Below are 22,214 nucleotides of genomic sequence, written 5' to 3' on the forward strand. Positions count from 1 at the left end.
ATGAAAAATTCACTAGAGGGATTCAGCAGATTTGAGTAAAGAGAAGATATATGCATAATGGAATTCCCTAAAGGCAAAGAGAAAGAGGCAGTTTACTTGAAGAAAATCTGAACAAACCTATAACAAATATAGAGATAGAATCAGTAATCAAAACATATCCCACAAAAACAAAACCAAAAATTCAGGACCATATGGCTTCAACGGTGAATTCTACCAAATGTTTAAAGAACTAATATCAATCCTCTACAAATTCTTCTAAAACATAAAAGAGGAAGGAACACTTCCCAATTCATTCATTCTATGATACCAAAACCAGACAGAAAGATATTACAAGAAAAACAGATCAAATTTAAAGATCTTTTGCTTGCTAAATTTGGAACTCAGATGATTATTTTTAAAACTACTCCCAAGAGGAACTTAAAAGCTGAGCTGAGGCTTAAAAAAAGACAATTACACCTAAAGTATAGTCTACCCATCTGAGCACGGCACTGTTAAGCACATTTTCCTCTAACTCTCCCCTTCCTCTGCCTTTGATGAACTCTGAAAAGTTATTCCACAGCAAAAGGAAATGCTTCAAACTCTAGTCACATCCTCTAATAAAAGTTTAACTCCTATGATCCAAACAAAAGGAGCAGTAAGGCCCAACACATGCGTGAGAGCTGGTACAAATTATATCCTCAATCTACTTTCCTTTTTTAGACATGGACTCAGACCTAGCTTATTCTTTCAAAGCCCATTCCTCTGTCAGTTGGATCGGATATAAGACTCCTTTCGGACTAATAAGGCAGCAAAAAATAACACTACCACCACTGGCCTACAGAGAATCATTGCAGCCAGGCCCCAGGTTAGAGATTCTGAATTAGCAGAAATAGAATTAATGCTTAGGAATCTGTATTTTTAAAATGACTTTTCCAGCGTTCTAGTCATCAGTCAAGTTTGGGAAGCTCTGATCCAGTAAACTGATATCAAAGACAGGCCTCTATTTACAGCTTCCCTACAGCCAATCGCTTCTCACTTCAGTAAGTAAAATCAGTTAATGCCTTTGTCTAGATTTCCTCGCTACAAAATGGGGGTTGTGATTCAACCTTCACCACAGGATCAACTGACATGCATAGCAATGACCCTCTTTTTTTTCTTTTTTTTTTGCTGTACGCGGGCCTCTCACTATTGTGGCCTCTCCCGTTGCGGAGCACAGGCTCTGGACGCGCTAGCTCAGCGGCCATGGCTCACGGGCCCAGCCGCTCCGCGGCCATGTGGGATCTTCCCGGACCGGGGCACGAACCTGTGTCCCCTGCATCGGCAGGCGGACTCTCAACCACTGCGCCACCAGGGAAGCCCAGCAATGACCCTCTTAAAAGGAACCTGGTACTTGCTACACTTATATGTTTAGGACACAGTAATGTCAACTACTCTCATGACAATGGAATCAAATGAGATCTATCAACATTATATTATCCACAGCTCCTCCCCCACAACCCAAACTTCTAGAGCCCACAAGGCTGTCGGTGTACCATAGCTCCCTTAACACAAAAGCCCTGATCTGTTTTACCACTTTTGGCTTCCCAGAAGGAATCTGACCCCCTGAATTAAGAATTTCTTTTAGGGCTTCCTAAAGTAACATGGCAACTTCCTATTCAGCAAGAGGACTAAAAAAGGAGTAAATCTCATCCATTTCCTCAACAAACTAGCTGAGAGGCAAGACAAACTTTTTAAAAGATGGGTTTGTATTACAATTACTTTGGAGAACAGATTCATAGCAGCATTATCCCTAATAGCCACAAAGTGGAAACATGATCACTGACTCATGAATAAATGAATAAAATGTGGTACAGCCATACAATGGAATATTATTCAACAGTAAAAAGAAAATACTAATACATGCTACAGCTTGGATAAACCAAGCTAAGAGAAAGAAGCCAGTCACAAAGGACCACACATTGTATGATTCCATTTATACGAAATGTCCAGAATAGACAAATCCATAGACAGAAAGCAGACTGATGGTTACCTAGGACTGGAGAGATTGAGAGAAATGAGGCGTGACTACCTACACAGGTTTCTTTTGGGGGTGATGAAAATGTTCTAAAATTGATTGTGGTGATGGTTGCACAATTCTGTGACTAGACGAAAAAACCACTGAATTGTATACTACAAAACAGTGAGCTGTATGGTATGTGAATTATATCTCAATAAAGCCATTATTTAAACTAAAAAAAAAGAAACTTTACGGCACTACCTACTAAAGCTTAACATATGTATTCCCTATGACCCACAAATTCCACTTCCAAATGTATACCTAATAGAAATGCATACATATATTTACCAAAAGACATGTGCTAGAATAAATCAGGATAGTGGTTTATTCCTGGGGAGTGGGGAGGTGAATAAGGATGTAAGGGGATATAAGGGGGTTTCTGTTAATGCTTTTTATAATCCGAGCACCAATTACATAGGTATGCTCACTTCTGAACATTTATACAACCGTACACTTAAATAACTGACACATTTTTCTGGATCTTATATTTCAATTGAGAATTTCTTTAAAGAGACATAAGAGATGTGTCTATAACCATAACAACAAAGGACAACAAAAAAACCAAATATGTAAAATAGCATAAGCTTCTGGAGGGCAGAGTCTATGACTCTTATGTGTCCCTCCAGTGCTCTGAATCTAAGGGTGCCCAGGAAATAGTCATTGAGAGAACACCCCCACCTCTATCTCCGTTCTAGGAGGGATGGAGTTCTCGGAACAAAAAGGAACAATTTAGTGCCACTCACCTGGGCTTTCTCTCTCTTTGCTCTGATCAGCGTGTCTTGGTAATGCTGGGCCACTCCTGCAAGGACCCCCTCGAGTTTAGCTGCAGGAATCTGCAGGGCCTGCAGAGTCTTTTGGGCATCACCTTCATCCAGGGCTTCATTAATTAAACCAATGGCTAAAATCCCTAAATATGAATGGACAAAAGGTTATTTTTTAGATTAAGAAATTGTATAAATAAAACAGTCTTTAAACATGGTAAGTGACCATAAATCCTCTATCCAAGAGTTACCATGATTCAAACTACAATTTGTCATCCATAATATTAAACAGCATTTAAATCTTTTTCCTTTAAATTTAGTGGTTTTTTTCAACTAAGTAAACTCCCTTATATCCATATTCCTATTGAAATCTCAAGTCCTTTTGTTTTATTTTTACTTGCCCTAACTTAAGAGTGATGAGGATTTTGATGAAACTGGCTTTATAAAGGATAGCTTTCAAGTATACTCCAATGTGTGATCAAAACCATTCTTGATTCACGAAAAGTCAAGAGTTCAAGGGATCTTAAAAGTCACCTAGTGGGACTTCCCTGGTGGCGCAGTGGTTAAGAATCTGCCTGCCAATGCAGGGGACGGGTTCAAACCCTGGTCCAGGAAGATCCCACATGCCACAGAGCAATTAAGCCCCTGTGCCACAACTACTGAGCCCGCATGCCACAAATACTGAAGCCCATGCCCCTAGACCCCATGCTCTGCAATAAGAGAAGCCACCGCAGTGAGAAGCCCACGCACCACAACGAAGAGTAGGCCCCGCTCGCTGCAACTAGAGAAAGCCCGCACACAGCAACGAAGACCCAACGCAGCCAAAAAAAGAAATAAATTAAAAAAAAAAAAGTCACCTAGTTCAACATTTTTATAGGAAAAAAAGATGAGTCTTAGGAATCTCCTCTCCTACACCACACAGCAAACAAGTAAGAGACAGAGAATCAAAGCTCAGGGTCTCCTACTCCAAGGGAAGACTCTTCCCACTAAATCACTGAATATTTCTCACAGGAAACACTAATTAAAACTAGAAATAGTCACTCCTCAGGTATCTCATCCAACTGGACTACTTTTGTAAAGACTCTGTTGTATAATAAAAAATTTGGCTGGTCTTTGTCCCTGGTTTCTGGAAAGGAGGCTCTAAACCCTTGGAATTTCCCAAGCGATAGGAGTATCTTCATTATCCATAGTGGGCCCCTAGGACCACACCTGAGTTTATGCCAACCAGGTGACTGCTGGTGGGCCCCTAGAAACTTTTGGGATAGGGGCTGGTCACGCTGGAAAGACCAACCATGTGATTAGAAGACTGGGGCTTTGAGCCATGTGATCTCAGAATATCAGCCCAGCTATTCCAGGGAGGAGAAGCAGACTGGAAATTGAATTCAATTACTTGGCCAATAGCTGGCCATAATTCAATCCATTATTTGTATGGAACGAAGCCCCACTAAAAACTCTGGATATCCAAAGCTCAGGTGAGCTTCCCTGGTTGTGATACTCATCAATGGGCTAGGAGGGCAACACACCCTGAGGATACAGCAGCTTTGAATTTGGGACCCTACCAGACATTGCCCTCCTGTTCTCTTCTTTTGACTCATCCTGATTTGTATTCTTTACAATAAAACTATAACCGTAAGTATAGTGCTTTCCTGAGTTCTGTGAGTCATTCTAGCCAATTATTGAACCTGAGGGGATAGAGGGAACCCCTGAATATATAGCCAGTTTTTCAGAAGTGTGGTGACCTGGGAACTCCAGAGATTAAGGCTGGTGTCTAAAGTGAGAGGAGTCTTGGGGAGGACTGTGCCCTCAATCTGTGCAATATGACCTAACTCCAGGTAGTCAGTGTCAGAACCACTTCTTATAATAGCATTTAAAAATAACAGATCATGTTCAATTCGCCTCCTGAAAATTTTAGTTCTTATTACATACTTATCTAATCATAGCAGTTGCCTGGTGTTTCGAAAACAATATACAACTGTAGCTTTTTGAGACAGATTTTTTTTTTTTTCCAATTTCCAAAAATCCTCCCGGGAGTAGTGTTTAGAACCAGCTCATGGAATCACATTATCTGTAACTGTGACATTATCTGGGGGGACGGGAAGTAGATTACTCACTCTCATGTTCCTCCTGCACCACAAGATTCACATGGTCCACACAAGCTTGGATGTCATTCCACGTAATAAATTCATTATTCTCTGCATCTGCTTGAGCTTTCAGTTTCATCAGCTCATCGAGATACCTGCTCCATTCCCCCAACAAAAGAGACAATGAAGTGCAACATAAGAAAAGGGACCTTCAGGATTATTTTGGTTGACAGGAATGAGAAGACATGGGGGCAAAGGATCCAAGGAACAGAGATAGCTAAGGAACCCCAACAGCTTGATGTATTCTAGAGGTCAGCTTTGGGACCGAGGAGTTACCTTGAGCAAAGTGTAAAAATGCAAGGATATCACTTATTCTTAACGGCCTATTTATATTACATGTTCTGAATTCCAAGTAAGACCAACTCTGGAGTCAGTGGCAGCAGCTCAAGCAATCCCTCTAAAGACAAGAAAACAAGGCCATACACCAGCTAACAAACACAGAAGGAATGACAGATCAACAAATCACCATTCAGCAACTCTTACTGAAAGTATATGGATTTAGGCAAGGATTATCAATTGGGGTTAAAAATATTAGATGAATGGTTAATGGGGAACTGGACATTTTGATGCTGCAAAAGGTACAAAAATGATTATATTCTGGGGATTCCCTGGTGGTGCAGTGGTTGAGAATATGCCTGCCAATGCAGGAGTCATGGGTTCGAGCCCTGGTCCGGGAAGATCCCACATGCCGCGGAGCAACTAAGCTTGTGTGCCACAACTACTGAGCCTGGGCTCCAGAGCCTGTGAGCCACAGCTACTGAAGCCCGCAGGCCTAGAGCCCATGCTCTGCAACAAGAGAAGCCACCTCAAAGAGAAGCCTGTGCACCGCAACGAAGAGTAGCCCCTGCTCGCCACAAACTAGAGAAAAGCCCACGAGCAGCAACGAAGACCCGAGGCAGCCAAAAAAAAAAAAAAAGTTACATTAAAAAAAAAAAATTATGTTCTGGTGATAAGGGAGAAAAATAAATATGCAATTGGAGGGATTAATGTCCCTTAGTATCTCTAATGGTGGGGACAAGCAGATTTTATATGCCTCTTGATATGAGAAAATATGAAACACACGTCGCCAAAAATATTTAATTGAATCTTGACAAGTCTTTAGACCTAATTTACAATTTACAGGAATAAACCAAATATTAGGAAGCAACCAGAACTGAAGATGGGACATTTTATAGGACAACTGGCCCCATCTCTTTAATATGGTCAGTGTCATAAAGTAACGGACAATGCTAGATTAAAAGATACCAAAGGGACACAATAATCAGATGTTAACATGTGGTCCTGGATTGGATCCTGGTTTGAACAAACCAGCTGAAAAAACAAACAGTTTTGGAACAAGAAGTACGAAAATGGACTAGGTTTAGAAAGTATTAAAGAAGTACTGTTGATTTGTCAGGGTATAAGAGTGTTATTTTGGCTATATAATATCCTCATTGTTTTAAATAAGTATACTTATAAATTTAGGAGTGGAATGTTATATCTGTAATTTACTACAAAACCTTCAGCATAGTAAAGAATAAAATGTATCAAAATAGAAAAAATAAAAGACAATCACACTGAAGTCACAATGCCTGCAAAGAAAATAAGAGTGTTGGCACACGAAAGACAGAGGTGACAGCTACCTAATGGATTCAACCCAGCACTCTGGGCACCCACCTCTGGCAGTTTTCTTCTTCAATATTGGTAAGGCCTGTAACTGAACTGCTCAACTGTTTCCACACTGTATTCATGTCTCCGGATTCCAGCGCCCTGTTGATTAGGGCCACCGATGACAACATCTCCACTGCAACAGAGAGCTCAGGATGGGTGAGGCTATGCTGTACAGAAAGTGAGGGGGGAAAGAATAAGGAAAGACATTCTGGAATACCAAGGGAGGTCAGAAGTTTAATAAAACCATAACGAGTCTAAGTTTCCAGTAAAACAAAACAAACAAAAAAAACCCCTCTACCTAACTACACCAAGAAGTGGGTATTAAATTTTAAATTCACGTCCACTCTGTTTTGCTCACAAACAGCACAGGTTCAGTTAACTCACCTGAGGACTCTGTTGCTGCAGGGTAGCCAGTTCCTTCTGATAAAGATCGGCAGCAAATGGAAACACCTGGGGCAGCTGGGCTTCGGGATTCATTAGCTCCATAACAGTCTTCTCAGCAACACCCTTCTGGATTGCAGCATTGATCGCTGCCACTGCTGTCAGTCCTGGGTAGAGAACAAGGAGGTCACAAAGGCAGCTGGCTTTGAGAGGCCCGAGGGGAAGCAGATGCCAATTTTCACAGAAGAAAGTTATATTCTGTGGATAAGCTGTTAGCCACGACGTTTGAAGTAGAACTTTCATCTTTAGAAAACAGCCTCCTTTGTATGAGGGTGAACTGCATGGTATGTGAACTACATCTCAATAAATCTGTCTCTAAAAAGCAGCCTCCTCTTCTCCTCACCCCTTTTTTCTTTCCACTCCAAATCATCCTGCCTGCCACCACTACGCTCTACCTAAGACATCCTTCCCCTACAGAGGGGAGCCTGGCAAAGAACTAGCTTGTTAAGCTGCCATTCAAAGCTTCCCACAATCTTTCCAAGCCTTTATCTTACACAACTCAGCCTAAAACATCTACAAAAATTTTATTCTACCCACTGTTCCATAATACACCTTTCACCTTCTGTCCCTCTGCTCACACTTCCTCTTCCCCTGTTGCCCCATATTAGGAACACCCTTCTCTCCTGTCTCTCAACATACAAATCTTGCCAATCAATCCCTAGTCCTGTCTCCTCCAGATGCTTCCCTAACCAACCACGTAAGCACGAGCTTCCTAGCCAAAGTGAGCCTACGCTGACTCCGGTTCTACTTTTAAAACTGGAGGAACCCTTCTGCCACCAAAGGTACCTGGTAGTTGACTGCAGCTAGTAGCCTTGGGGTGGGGTGAGGAATGACAGAATCTAACCTCAGGTCCCTCAACGACACAAAGCCACTTTCCTCCCCTACTCAGGATCTCAGTGGACACGCAGCTGAGAGGACTCTTACTTCTCTGATACTGCTGGGCAGCAGTGTTTGCGGCATCCACTCCAGACTGTAGCTCCTCCTTCTGCAGGGCCTCAGCCTGACCACCATGAGAAAAGCAAAGAACACTTAGGTAAAGATGACTCCTGCCTAGGCCTCCGGGCCTTGTAGTTCTCATATCTCAACAGCAGTCACTAGGGACAGAGAGCCACAGGCATAAGAGACAGCTTCAGGCTACACACAGCCAAAGCGGCAGCCTGAGCGAGAGCCGAATGCCCTTGTCAAATCTCGGGTAGAGTGACTCTCCTGATATAAGCACATTAAAAAAATATATTTTGTAAAGAGCATCAAAATGTTCTGAGATAAAATGTTTGTAGAATCATTAGCACATTAATGCTGCTTCCTCTGGCCAATGCTGAGGATTTGTAAAATGTATACTTGTCCTTATTTAGAAAAAGAAAAAAAAAAAAGAAATCCCCTCATATTTGTTCTCAAAAAAGAAAACCATAAAGTCCCACACAGTCTACTCTTACTGCACATTAAGTACTTTCCCAGTGTTGGCCAGAGGAAACTCATCAGGTATGGTTTTTTAAAAGTGGAAATTCCTGAAGTAAGAATAAAAAATTTCAGGTTCTCCCCAATGGCTTTTAGTTGGGGATTTAAGGGACTTCAAGTGAAGGGGTGGTCAGATTCACTTGCCGGGATGGGCAATGTTTATTTTAAAAGACGATTTACAACTCTAAAAGCAAAAGAGAGCTGAAGACAATGTGTACTTTACCTGAGTATATTAAACAGCCTAATTCATCTGCAGGAGAAAAAGTTATATTAGGGGGGAAAAAAAGCCCCATATATACCTTGACACAACAGCATGGGATTCAAAAGGATGTATATAAACTCTTGCAGGTGCAACTCAGGGTACTTTTACCTCTCTCTTCTGCTGTCTATCACTGAGGAGTTGCTTGAGGTACCAGTCACTATTCTGCTGCTGCAGTCCTCGAAGGCCCAGCGCTGGTGACTGCAGAATCTTGAACAAGGCCAGTGCAGATCCCTGCTTCAAAGCCAGGTCTATATTCGCTAACGCAGCAAACACTGAGGAGGAAAAAAGGCAAACGCTTAAGAAAAAACTATGTTAACATTATAGCCTAGAATATTTTTTCCTTCCTGAAAACCAATCCCAGTTCCAGATCAGGGAAATATAATTAGATAGCTTTTATTCTGGAGTATCACAGAAGCATTAGACTTTGGGGTTGGAAGAGAACCTTAAAGTCATCACATCCAGGGGTTCCCAGGTTGTTCAGATTTAACAGATTCCTGGATCACACCCCAGGCCTACTTAAAAGCTTCTAGATGCAGAGAGCTTGGCACCAATATGGTCAGCAATATAAGAAGCACCAATAACACATGCCTAAATTCCCTCTAGAATGCCAAGTCATTATCCAGACTAAACTACTATACAGGAGAAGGTATCCCACACAGCAATTTACTACATCTCTGGACAATTCTGTTTATAAAAATTGTTAAAGCTCCCACCCTAGAGTTGATACTTGAATACATCCAACCCCCTTCCCTGTGACTGTCTACTCCTGACTAAAGAACCTTAGTTCCTCCAACCATTTCTTATACAGCATCATTCTGAATCCCTTCATTATCCTGGTGTACTCTGGTGAATGTACTCTGCCCAAAGCAGTGCTTAGACATCAAGGCTGGTCTGACTGCGTGGAGTGGAAGGGGCTCTCTACACCACCTCAATATTCTCTACTTCTAGTCACAGAACCTGACGTCACACAAGGGCTTTATTATCCAACAGTAAAAATGCAGACTTTCCTTCATCTGAAAATGATAACAAAGATACCCTCCTCATAAGATTAAATAAAATCATATACATGAAAGTACTTTTATATTGTAAAATAAATAAGGTATTATTAAGTTGAAAGTCAACATATCGTACTTTCTGATTTCAGAAATGACAGCCACTGGAAAATCATAATTATTGTATTATTTTCAGCTTTCCTATTTTAGAAGAGAATATAGAGTTCGCCCTCCCATGTCCCACCCAGGAATGACCATATGATTTTACCACCAAAGTAGCAAAAAAAAGTCAATAATAAAATACTAAAAATTAAAATATTTGGGGCATAGCAGTATTTATCAATTTTAACTGTTTTCATTAGTAAAGAAACAAAAAGAAAATTAATGTAAGCTGTTATAAAGAAACAAAACAGTGCAAGAGAAAACAAAGTCTCAAACTAGAACTAAAAAATAACACCAAGAGGTGAAAGGATGAAAAGGTTAGATTCCTAAGAGACTGTCTCCTTCTTCCCAACATTCCCCTGCAATTCAGCTCACTGATCACCACACGAAGGAGGTGAGCAGCTCCTTGAATCATGGCTGCAGGTCTATGTGGCCATTAGCCAACTAAACGAGCATTTTTCAACAACACAGACCAAGGCACCTGCTGCAAACACAGCCATGAACAAAGCAGACAGGTTATCTCCATCTTCAGGAAGTTTTTGTAGTAGTGGGGGACAGAAAACAAAAGCAATATAGGTAACAAGCAGGTTTCCTCTACGTATGCAATGCAGAATCTCAGACTATCCATCTGCAAAGGCATCTGGTCAATTATGCTTTTACTAGAAATGTAAACTTACTACTTAAATATGTAAATATTTAAATGAACATTTACTAATACTATAAAGTTTACAACATTATTTAAACACTTTCTCCCACTATGCTTTAATTACCTAACTCTAATTTTCCTTATCCTACTTAACAAAAAATAAAAACTTTTTCTCATTTTTAACTATCTGGCCTGCAGCTTTCTTCTGGGGCAGCGTGAATGGCTTCTCAAGCCCTAGGGAAAGAATCTTATCTGTTATTACATTAAGATGATTCCCAGGACCTAAAGTCCCTCTATCTTCCTACCATACAACTTTCCCTTGTCTCAGACTTTCTCTACTATTAGGAAAAGCTTGTCCCCCTATGGGGAATTCTGCCTTATCCTCACCTTCTTAACTACCCTAAGAACCCCAGTGAAGGTTCAGATACAAACCTCGAGGAAAAGTCATCATTCTTTTCTTTATTCTATGACTGTACTTCACACACCTTTGGTTGCCTTGAAATTACTCACTGTATTGTTCTAACCAAGTTGCCCTGAAATTATTCATTTGACTATTTACCTTCCTCACTATACTGAAAGCTATTTGAGGGAATTTTTACTATTTTGCTCCTCTGACCACATGAGAACAATATGCATGAAACACTTTAAAAATATATACATATGTTTCTCTCCTTATAAGTTTATAACGGACTCTAATACAATTAGCCAGGTAGGGCTATAAGGCTAAAAAATCCCAGACAACATGGTAGAGAAAAAATCCCTTAGTAAATAAAAGAGTATTTTACGCGGTGTATGCAGCAGGAAATGTGCTGGACTTTCTTCTCACACAGAGAACTAACTACAAGGGCATTCTAGTTTATACTTGCTGACTTAAGTAGTATTCATACAGATACAGCACAACAAATCACCCATACGTGAATGGAACTATCACTCTGTTCAGAAAGCTATTATCCTAAATGAGCCAGAATGGAACAGAATACAAAGACTCCTGGTCAGGATTTAGAACTCCCTATCACATGGAGTTGGTAAAATCTTATAAATTCACTCCAGTTATTCAGAGTATTAGTTCAAGTGAGAAACTGGGATCTCCAAAGGAACGAAGAGGACACTGATTACTTTTACTATTACTATTATCTTGATCAAGATAAGATCAAGTCTGGTTGAATCAAGCAAGGTTTTTTAGTTCTTTTGGTGAGTCTAACCCTATTATTCTAGGAATTATGAGGATTTGAAAAGCAGAACTCAGAAGTAAACTCTACTTTAAGTTTATAAATGTGTCAGAAACAAAAAGCAAGCAATTAAGACAATACATAATTAAGAACAAAATTGTGTGGTTTAGCATATAAATGCAGTAGGACATGTGAAAGGCAAGTATATTGTGAGCTAGGATGGGCACTGAGGTGAGAACTGAGCTGAATCTTGAATGATGGGTATAATTTGGATTAAGTAAGAGATGAGGCGTGAGGGCATTACAATGGCGAGATTACATGATTAACAAAAGTGATAATAATATTGTTTACTGACTGCTTACTAAATACCAGGCAATTGACATACATTATCTCATCATTCGTATAATGATTCTATGCCACACATACCCAATTCCCACAGCTATTACTACGAGGGCAAGAGATCAAATCCCAGTTCTGATTAACTCCATAGCCATTTTTCATGAGTCATGAAATAAACAATGAATATGGGAGACAATTAGGCACATGAGTTTCTATAGAGTTATATGCATAAAATACTACATAAAGAACTCCACCAGGCTAGGGATCTGCTTTTGTCTGGCAAGTAATAAGGAACTAATGCAGGTTCTTTTGAAGAAGAGTAACAAAATGAAAATGACACTTTCAAGAAATTAGTTTTTCAAAAGTGTGCAACATACACAAAATCAATATGAACAGTACAATCTCATTTTTGTTTAAATATGTTTTGAAGGATATGTTAAAAATATCAAGAGTGGTTATCCTAGGTGATGGGGTCTAATTTTTTGTTTGTTGTTTATTTCTGGATAACTTGTATTACTCTTTAAAAGAAAAACAAAACTATATAGGAAAATAGGGACTTCCTTGGTGGTGCAGTGATAAAGAATCCGCCTGCTAATGCAGGGGACACGGGTTTGATCCCTGGTCCGGGAAGATCCCACATGCTGCAGAGCAACTAAGCCCGTGCACCACAACTACTGAGCCCGCGAGCCACAACTAGTGAGCCCGCACGCCACAACTACTGAAGCCCGTGTACTCTAGGGCCCGCATGCCGCAACTACTAAGCCCGTGTGCTGCAACTACTGAAGCCCAGGCGCCTAGAGCCCGTGCTCTGCAATAAGAGAAGCCACCACAATGAGAAGCCCGTGCACTGCAATGAAGAGTAGCCCCTCTCACTGCAACTATAGAAAGCTCATGTGCAGCAACGAAGACCCAACGCAGCCAAAAATAAATTGTTCTTTTAAATTTAAAAATAAATAAATAAATAAAAACAGGAAAATGAAATCCCTATTCAGATTTAGGTGTCTAACACAGGGTGAAAGAGTGAAACCGTAGCCAAAAAATCCAGTTTGTAAGTTACAGTAGATGAATAGATGGAGGAGTGGGGGCCTGTCTGAGGACAATGGTAGCCCAAAGAGAAGACGTATGAACACAAACGACTTAAGTAAATGAGTAACAGTTCCTAAGCAAACCCATGAATGTCTGAAATAAACAAACTTAAACCATGCCATAGGTCCAAGAAGAGATCAACAGCTGCCACATTATTCTGTCACATTCTTTTAGGTGCCTGATGTGGGGACATACTTACTGTTGACTTTATTTATATTGCCTTGAATTTCAGCTTGAGTGAGCAGCTCCTCATAAACGTCCCTCTCTCTCTCAGAGCTTTCTGTCTGAAGATGAATAAGAAAGTGTAACTAAATTAGCTCAGGTCTCTAAGAAGACCACAGAAATATATTTGTGCTCCTCCCCCACCATTACAGAACCAACAGCAAGTAAGGGTGTGGCTTAAAATCCTTAATAAAGAAAAGAGCAGAATGCTACACAACTGTAACTAAACACATAAAAAGCAGATCTGGGCTTCCCTCGTGGTTCAGTGGTTGAGAGTCCGCCTGCCGATGCAGGGGACACAGGTTTGCGCCCCGGTCCGGGAAGATCCCACATGCCATGGAGCGGCTGGGCCCGTGAGCCATGGCCGCTGAGCCTGTGCGTCCGGAGCCTGTGCTCCACAACAGGAGAGGCCACAAAAAAAAAAAAGCAGATCCACTTGTAAATAACAAGCCCAGGGGTTCTTCCAGAGTCAGGCAAGAGAAGGAAGCACTGGTGAACCCTGCCCTGCTCACTTGTGAGTCTGCATCCTTGCCTCAGACCTGAGCAGAACAGGTACATCCAGGGATTAGATCGCAGAGCCTGTCACTGGTTTGCACAAAACTCAAGAAGGAAGCAGAAGTCAAAATAGAATCTAATACCAAAAGACTACATACTGGGTAACTCCATTTCACTTATATAGAATTCTAAAAAAATAAACTAAAGTGATCGAAAACAGACTGGTAGTTGCTGGGGTCAGGGGTGGGGAGTACGAGGAGGTACAGACTGACTGCAAAGGGGAGACGTGGGAACTTTTGGGGTGGTTACACATCCATATACATTTGTCAAAACCCATCAAACTGTACACTTTAAATGGTTGAATTTTACTATATGTAAATTAATACCTCGATAAAACTGATTTTTAAAATGGAGTCATATCAAACAGTGAAAGAATATAAATCAGTTAGAAAGATCAAATGTTCCATTTTTACCCTGTTTTTAGCATTTGTCATTTTGTCCTGCTTGGCCTGGTAAAGTACATCCTGGTAAGTGGAAGCCAGGGGCTCTTCAAGGTTCACAAGCATGGCATTGGGATTTTTCAAAGCTGCAAACGTGTCAGCTGAAATTCTATGGTCAATAGCTTCATTAATGGCAATAACGGCAGCATGTACTAAAAAAAAAAAAATTCAAAACATAGAACACTAAGGTTATACAAAGTAAAGGATATACATTACACATTCAAACACTGCAACCCCCTATCACAGAAAGAGGCTCCTTTTCATAGAGGGAGGGGTTAGAGGACCCCCAGATCTTCAAGCCCAGTCTTTTTCCTCTGATGCACAAACCCACAGCTCGGCCTGTGATCCATGTCTGAAATGCTGAATCTGAAATCTTAACAGGGAAATATTCATAAGAGACTCTGAAAGGAGCCTCTGAGCATTTGTTATGGAAATGTTCACCTTAATCATCACGTAAACACCATCAGAAAATAAGAAACTCCAAAAGGCACTGAAATGTAGAATTCACTTTCTAGTGCTTTTATTTTAATCAAAATCACTCACTTATTTCCAAATAACAATAGCATAGATAACTGTATAGTAGTGTTTAAATCTATATCTACTGACCTAAACTTGCTAGCAAAATTCCTAATGTCTAAGACCATCATTATAGTATTAATCATTAAAAGTAGTAGCAACAATCCCATTTGAACCCACAAAATTTCTCTCTTCTTACATGCGGCTTCATCCACTGACAGTTCATTAGCCAGAATGCCCCCGATCTTGCTAAAGGCAGGCATCTGGATCCCATACTTCTCCAGTTCAATCTTCATGTTGTTGATTTCTTCTTCTACAGGGAAAAATTAAGACCCAAACAAGCAAGTTAAACACCTTTCCATAACAGAGAAGGAAACAGATTCCTCAACTACAAAATGTATTGGATAAAATGACATCTACCTCTTAGGGTTGTTAGAAGGATTTAAATAAGATAATATATGGAAAGCACTTAACATGATACCCGGTACATAACATGCACTCAATAGACACAGTATTATCAAGAGCATCAGAAATAACTATAACATGAGACTGGCTCTATTGAAAATAGTTCTCCCAAACTGCTACTTATGGCATTCCCTATAATGAACTTACGAATGGAGCAGCTTTAAAGGCAGCTCGAACAAGAAGTGAATCACAAGCCAGTTATCTGTCTTTACAATCCAAATCACTAGCTACTATTACACAATTTCGTTTCTAAGGCAGAAAGCCAAATGATAAAGAAAACAACATGTAAGGTTTGGCCCTTGCCCCAAGTCTGGGGAACAACTTCTCTGGAAGGAAAAATATCACAGATAAAAGTTTTATTTACAATTTTTAAAACTCCCCGGCCTACAAAAGATTTGACTCTATCTTACCCCTAACCAATATTACCATTGTTCTTTTGCTCCCCAAAACCCCATCTCTTCAAGCATCTGACTATAGCAAACACCCACCCAAATAAGCTAAAGTTTTAAAATTAGTAAATTGTCATCTTTGTATCATCTCGCTCCCCTTCCCTTGCCTACAACTGGTGCTCACTGGAAGGGAAGGGGCAAGACTGTTATAAAGATTTTTCACTGTACATGAACCTTTAATGTTACATGTTAGTATTATATTATTTTTTACATACTATATGTTAATATTCTTTCTAACTTACATATAAGAAAACTGAGAATTATCAATCATACCCATGTCATAACTGAGAGAACAGAGCTTGAAATTCCAAGTTTAGTGGAAGAAGAGGAGAAGCAGGAGAAGCAGGTTACTCATGCTTTTTTTTAATCTCTGTTGGCACAGTGTTTTTAAAGCCGTACATCTTTAAGATTTGCACTGTTGACTCTCCAGGTTATTTCCACATAAATCAAGCACTTCCTGCCAAGTTTGTAACTTCTTACCTGTGAAGTCAACCTTTCCATATAGGTCTTGAATCTGAGGAGCCAGGCCTAGTTTGAACAGGTACAAACTAGAAGATACAATATGCAAGAGTCAGGCCTCGCAGCTGAACCTCCCTGTTGCTCTAAGTTCAAAGGGGAAAATCAGCATAAAGGACAGAAACACTCTGAACACAGAGACTCCCAGTACTCTACCATATTCCACTTTGCAGTTACAATACTTTACCTCAGAGCCTTTTTTTAGTTTTACATAACAAGGAGGTCCTTAAAAAGTCACATAATGTAATGCAAAAAGCACTGGACTGGGAATCAGCAGATGCAAGTTTAAGTCCCAGCTCCAGCACAAATCCAATGTGTGATTAGATGTTAATATAAATGTTAACATAATAAATATAAGTGAAGTCTCTTCACTGTTTACCTTCCTGTGATCAGTAAGTTTTAAGTAACAGGACATTTTAGAAAAGTCTCATAAAAATGATTCAGACAGCAAATCTTACTTAAGCTGAATTCATATTACTGATGGAAAAGTTTAATTCAGGTACTTTAAGAGTTTTAAATAAAGTATATATTATAAATCTTTACTCTTTAAATAAAAATATCCTACACTCTAAGCTCCATGAAGGCAGGGACAATGAAAGTCTTATTTACCAATGCCTACCCAGAGCCTGGCATATATTAATAAATATTAATCAATATTTCACAGATGGATGGAAGTCTGTAACATGAGTTAGATTAACTGGATTCTAAGGCTCTAGCAGGTCAGAATCAATAAATTAGAAGAGATCAGAAGGGTGACTTCCCTGGTGGCGCGGTGGTTAAGAATCTGCCTGCCAATGCAGGAGACACGGTTTTGATCCCTGGTCCGGGAAGATCCCACATGCCATGAAGCAACTAAGCCTTTGCGCCACAACTACTGAGCCTGCGCTCTAGAGCCCGCGAGGCACAACTACTGAGCCCACGTGCCACAACTACTGAAACCCACACGCCTAGAGCCCGTGCTCCGTAACAAGAGAAGCCACCGCAATGAGAAGCCTGCACACTGCAATGAAGAGTAGCCCTGGCTCGATGCAATTAGAGAAAGCCCGAGCGCAGCAACGAAGACCCAACGCAGCCATAAATAAATAAATTACTTATTTATTTATTTTTTAAAAAAAGAAAAAGAAGAAGAAATCGGAAGGGCACTCCACAGGGATTAACGTGAGCAAGACACTGACAGCCTATCAATAAGGGAGGAAATAAAAAAATGTCTAAGAAATAAATCACAGAAACTCAATAGAGCAGTCTACAGTTTTTGCAGATAACCTATAAACCTCAATATTATCCAAATACAAATATGTATCACGCATATTGCATTCACAGAACTGATCAGAACCCAAACTGCATATAATAAACCCCAATGCATAATCTAAAAAAAAAAAATCAAGTGTTCTAAAAATACATTAGAATATATACATCCACAATAACTAATCACTTTCTCAGATAAGTGCAAATATAAATCATACGTATATGATTAAGGGCTTTTCTTTAGAATAAAATGCTCAAGATGGAAATACATGAAGTTCCTCTCTGCAAAGATTTTACATCTATTCAATAAAGTTTCCAAAGCCAAACAGCTAACAACTTTCTACACACATTTTACCTTATATACTTTCCCCACACAATGTTCCATCTGCATTCTAAATTAGTAGAAATATTTTTCTCCAGAAATTTCTTCCTCTTTTATTCCTACTTTAAAACAAGAAAGTGGCTGCCACACTTTAACAAAAGCTTGGGCATGTCACTTTCACAGCCCCAAGAACAGTGAGTTAGCTTTTAATATCTTTCAACAGTAAATTAAAGGTGTTACAATGATATCACTAGCTGCTATAAAAAGTAGAGGAGTGGTAAGCAGAAAACAGATGGGCATCATCTTTCTTTTATCTCATTTTAATTATTAGGAATATTTTAAGGATATGCTGGAGTTTTAAATGGAATCATAATGGCCACTTGGATCCTCTTATCCAGCATCCAAAGTATTTAACCTCACAGCTAAAACTTAAAACTCCTAACAATAAACACCACTTTCAATCTTTGTTCCTAGTCTCCTATGTCTGCTTACAAATAAACTGTTAGGTACCTATAATAGTCAGCCTGTAATTGAGCTCAGATTTCTTTTTCTTTTCCTATCTAAGATATACTTTATAGCAATGAGGAAAAGGAGGTTGTGTTAGCCTATCTGGATTCCAATTACTGTTACTGATTGTAGAGTAACCTATGAAAGAAAGTTTTACAGTGTAAACAGCATTATAAAACACCCCCAACAAGCCTTGGGGAAGCACCCCTAATCAAATACATTACTTTTCTGCAAAGAGACATATGAATAATCATATTAAGTAGATAAACATTCTAAGTAATCTCAATTAATACTGATCAGATCTTGCCAACAAAGGAGTTTGAACTAAACCAAAACTCATTTTTCAGATCTTTCAGCATGTTTTTTTGAATTTAGGATAAAGGATTATGGGCCAATTTAATCCCAAAACCAGTTCTTAGAAAGATAAAGCATCAGAGGAAATGGAAAGGAAGTATACAAATATATTTGAAATAATGGAGAATTAGGGTCTTATCTGAGAGTGGAATGTAATCTACAAGAGTAATTTAGTCTCACTAAAGTACAGTAACTATCTCTGGAATAACCCCAGTCAAGACTGAGGGAGAAAAAAAAAAGATGGCAGGAAGGGAGAAAACAAGAAGATAAAGCTTCTCTATCACTGTTGATCCAAAAGGGAAACAGTGCCTCACCCAATACAGGTAAGTGAAGTGAAGAACCTGCCTTGAACACTGTTGTGTAAAGGTAAAGAAGAGGCTCAAGCAGTTACAAACACTTCCTACATACCCTTCAGGAAAAACACTGTAAGGGAGGAAAGAAATCATAAATCACCAACCAGAACACACTGCTGTGTATATACTTTCTAAGCACGAACTGCATATTGAACAGAAATGGAAAACAGTAGCAGGCTTCCTCCCTTTCTCATTTTGATTCCATCATTAGAAAGGCAGTTAATTCTTCAATCTGAGAATTTGAGGGCCTGGGACTCAGGTTACACTGCAGAGAGTAGTGGCTACAGAACTAGCAGAGAGGAATTCTGCCAGCTTAGTTGCTGTGCCTGCCAAGTTCAGATATCCATTGTAGGTACAGCCTTCACAAGGTTATCAACATAGACTTCACAGAACACTAAGCCAATCACAATACTCAGAATTTAGCTGATTTTGGCTCAGACATATGCATCTGAAATTGCTACATTCTGAAAATTCTCCAATATATCACCTATTCCTAAACAATTTTTTTAAAATTCTCATTTTACCATTGTTTGTCCAATGTTATGCTATGTACCTTGGAGGGGGAAAAAAAGTAAGGCATGACTTCTGTCCCTAAGATGCTAATAAATGTAATAGGGAGAAAAGATATGAAAGAAGCAATATATAACAAACAAACAACAAAACGAAAAACACACACACAAAACTAAACCAAAAAAAAAACAAAACAAAAAAACCCCCCAGAGGTTTAGAAAAAGGAATGAGCTGAGGTCATTTGAGAAACTTCACCAAGAATGCGGGAACTGAGCTAAAACTTGATTGGATAAGCAGAGACAAACATGAAGAGCCCTTCGACAAAGTACCATTTCCTTTTTCATTTATAGGACAGAAAGTACCCCCTTGAGCTGGGGGAGGGAGAGGGAGATTTGTTATAATGTATAATTTTGACACACATTTATTGTGATTATAGGCTAGGCATCTAAGTGTTGATACTAAAGACACATGGATAAAGAACAAAGGAAATACTTCTTGTCCCTAAGGAATCCACAAGAAAGCAAGTTATAAGAACAAACAGTAACCAGAGTACAATGTAACAAGCACTATGCTTGAAGTAAGAGGTATGTTATAAAATGCTAAAGGAGCACAAAGATGATAAGTAGCTAATTCTGCCAGAGAGGGAAAAAGTAAGAGAACATATTAATGGTAGCATTCTGAGGTGGCACCTGGAGAAAAGCATACGTTAAACCAAGGAGAAAAGGCATTTCAGGGCTTCCCTGGTGGCACAGTGGTTAAGAATCCGCCTGCCAATGCAGGGGACACGGGTTCGAGTCCTGGTCCGGGAAGATCCCACATGCCGCAGAGCAGCTGAGCCCATGCGCCACAACTACTGAGCCTGCGCTCTAGAGCCCACATGCCACAACTACTAAAGCCCACGCACCTAGAGCCCGTGCTCCGCAATGAGAAGCCTGCGCACCGCAATGAAGAGTAGCCCCCCGCTCGCCGCAACTAGAGAAAGCCTGCGCACAGCAACGAAAACCCAATGCAGCCAAAAATAAATAAATAAATAATTTTTTAAGAAAGGCACTTCAGGCACAGGAAACAGCAAAACCAAAGGCAAGAGTACATAGCCTGTTTGTTGAAAATACTAGAACATAGGTACACAGGAGAGAATGGCTGGAGGTGAGGCTAGAAAGGAAGCCTCAAAATATTTTATGAAGCGTCTGATACCATTAGGGCTGTTTTGGAAAGAGCTCTGACAGCAGCATGGCAGATGGATCAGAAGGGAGAGAGCCTAGTGAGGGCACCCTCTAAGGAGGTTAATGCATTCATTAGTCCACACAAGAGATCTATTAGCCCTCAGTTATATTCTCTCCTTTATGGGTTTCACACTGATTCCAGTGATACCAAGGATCTGGCAAACATTTGATCCAGAAACTGGAGACAACAGGTTTCTTGTGGGTCAATGTATATATTATACATTCATACATATAATTAACATTTATTAAGTACACATACAGGATGCTATATAAGAAGAGCAGCCCAAGAAAAAAATCTCATCCTCATGTCCCTTCTCATACTTACTTCTATCATCTTCTGCTTTAGGCCTACGGCCATCAAGTAAATTTGCACCACTCTGAAGTACTATACTACTAGCACCTACACCTCTCCCATCCCATCCTCCATCCAGACATATCACCTCTTCCCTCCAATTTAGTACTTCGTTCATTCTAAGAGCTGAGGACCTGAAATTAAGTCATCTTCCAAATTTACTATGAAGCTGTGATAAAATTATACCTTGTTTCAGTTCCTATTTATTATTTTTGCATTGACATAAAAATTACTTAATGAACAAATGACTTGTCAAGGTCCTAGATAACTTAATAAATTATCAATCAACCATTTGATATTTGCTGGTATTATTTGAAGATGTTGCCAAAATTTAACTGTACTACCAAAGAGTATCAAGACACAGTGTATTTAGTAAATCAGTTTATCAGCTTGAAACAAAATGAGAAACAATAAAAGTTTTCAAATGTATGTAGTTTTTATAATTTTTAAGAGACTTTAATTTAAAAGAAAGGGACTACATCTCAAGAGAAATGCATAGTTCACTGAAACACTAGATCAATAATGAAAGATTATATTATGTTTTTAGAGGAAGATTTTTTGTTATTATAGGAATAAATAAATCCTTTCTCCCTAGAAGAACACAGCTGTTTCTCACCATTTTGTTAAGATAATAGTGCTCTATTCTATTTGAAAATTCTGAAGCAAATGCAAAAACTTTTTCATCATACCCTGGACAACAAGCTACACACTCAATTCAGATGTGACTCCTAAACTGCTTTTTTTTTAAATTGAGATATGACTGACATATTATATTAGTTTCAGGTGTACAGCATAATGATATGATCACCATAGTAAGTCCAGTTAACTTCCATCACCACACATAGCTACAAATTATTTTTCTTGTGATGAGAACTTTTAAGATCTACTCTCTTAGCCACTTTCAAATACATAATACAGTATCATTAACTGTAGTCACCATGCTGTACATTACATCCTCAGGACTTATTTATTTCATAACTGAAAGTTTGTACCTTTTGACCACCTTCACCCATTTCGCCTACTCCCAAATCCCCGCCTCTGGCAAC

General features: G+C 39.5%; 1 protein-coding gene across 1 annotated transcript in view; it reads right to left on the reverse strand.

Annotated features, from left to right (window-relative positions):
- IQGAP1 (IQ motif containing GTPase activating protein 1) overlaps positions 1–22,214 on the reverse strand; it is a 102,213-nt gene that overhangs the window by 37,504 nt on the left and 42,495 nt on the right. Inside the window, exons 6-15 of the mRNA XM_019945714.3 lie at positions 16,267–16,334; positions 15,072–15,185; positions 14,330–14,508; positions 13,339–13,423; positions 8,854–9,017; positions 7,953–8,028; positions 6,972–7,135; positions 6,594–6,754; positions 4,908–5,032; positions 2,779–2,942 (exon numbers count right to left, since the gene is read on the reverse strand). Of these exons, the coding sequence (XP_019801273.1) occupies positions 2,779–2,942; positions 4,908–5,032; positions 6,594–6,754; positions 6,972–7,135; positions 7,953–8,028; positions 8,854–9,017; positions 13,339–13,423; positions 14,330–14,508; positions 15,072–15,185; positions 16,267–16,334 (1,300 nt within the window). The remainder of the gene's footprint in view (positions 1–2,778; positions 2,943–4,907; positions 5,033–6,593; positions 6,755–6,971; positions 7,136–7,952; positions 8,029–8,853; positions 9,018–13,338; positions 13,424–14,329; positions 14,509–15,071; positions 15,186–16,266; positions 16,335–22,214) is intronic.

The sequence above is a fragment of the Tursiops truncatus genome, chromosome 2, assembly GCF_011762595.2.
Source record: "Tursiops truncatus isolate mTurTru1 chromosome 2, mTurTru1.mat.Y, whole genome shotgun sequence".
In the NCBI taxonomy this organism is placed as follows: Eukaryota; Metazoa; Chordata; class Mammalia; order Artiodactyla; family Delphinidae; genus Tursiops; species Tursiops truncatus.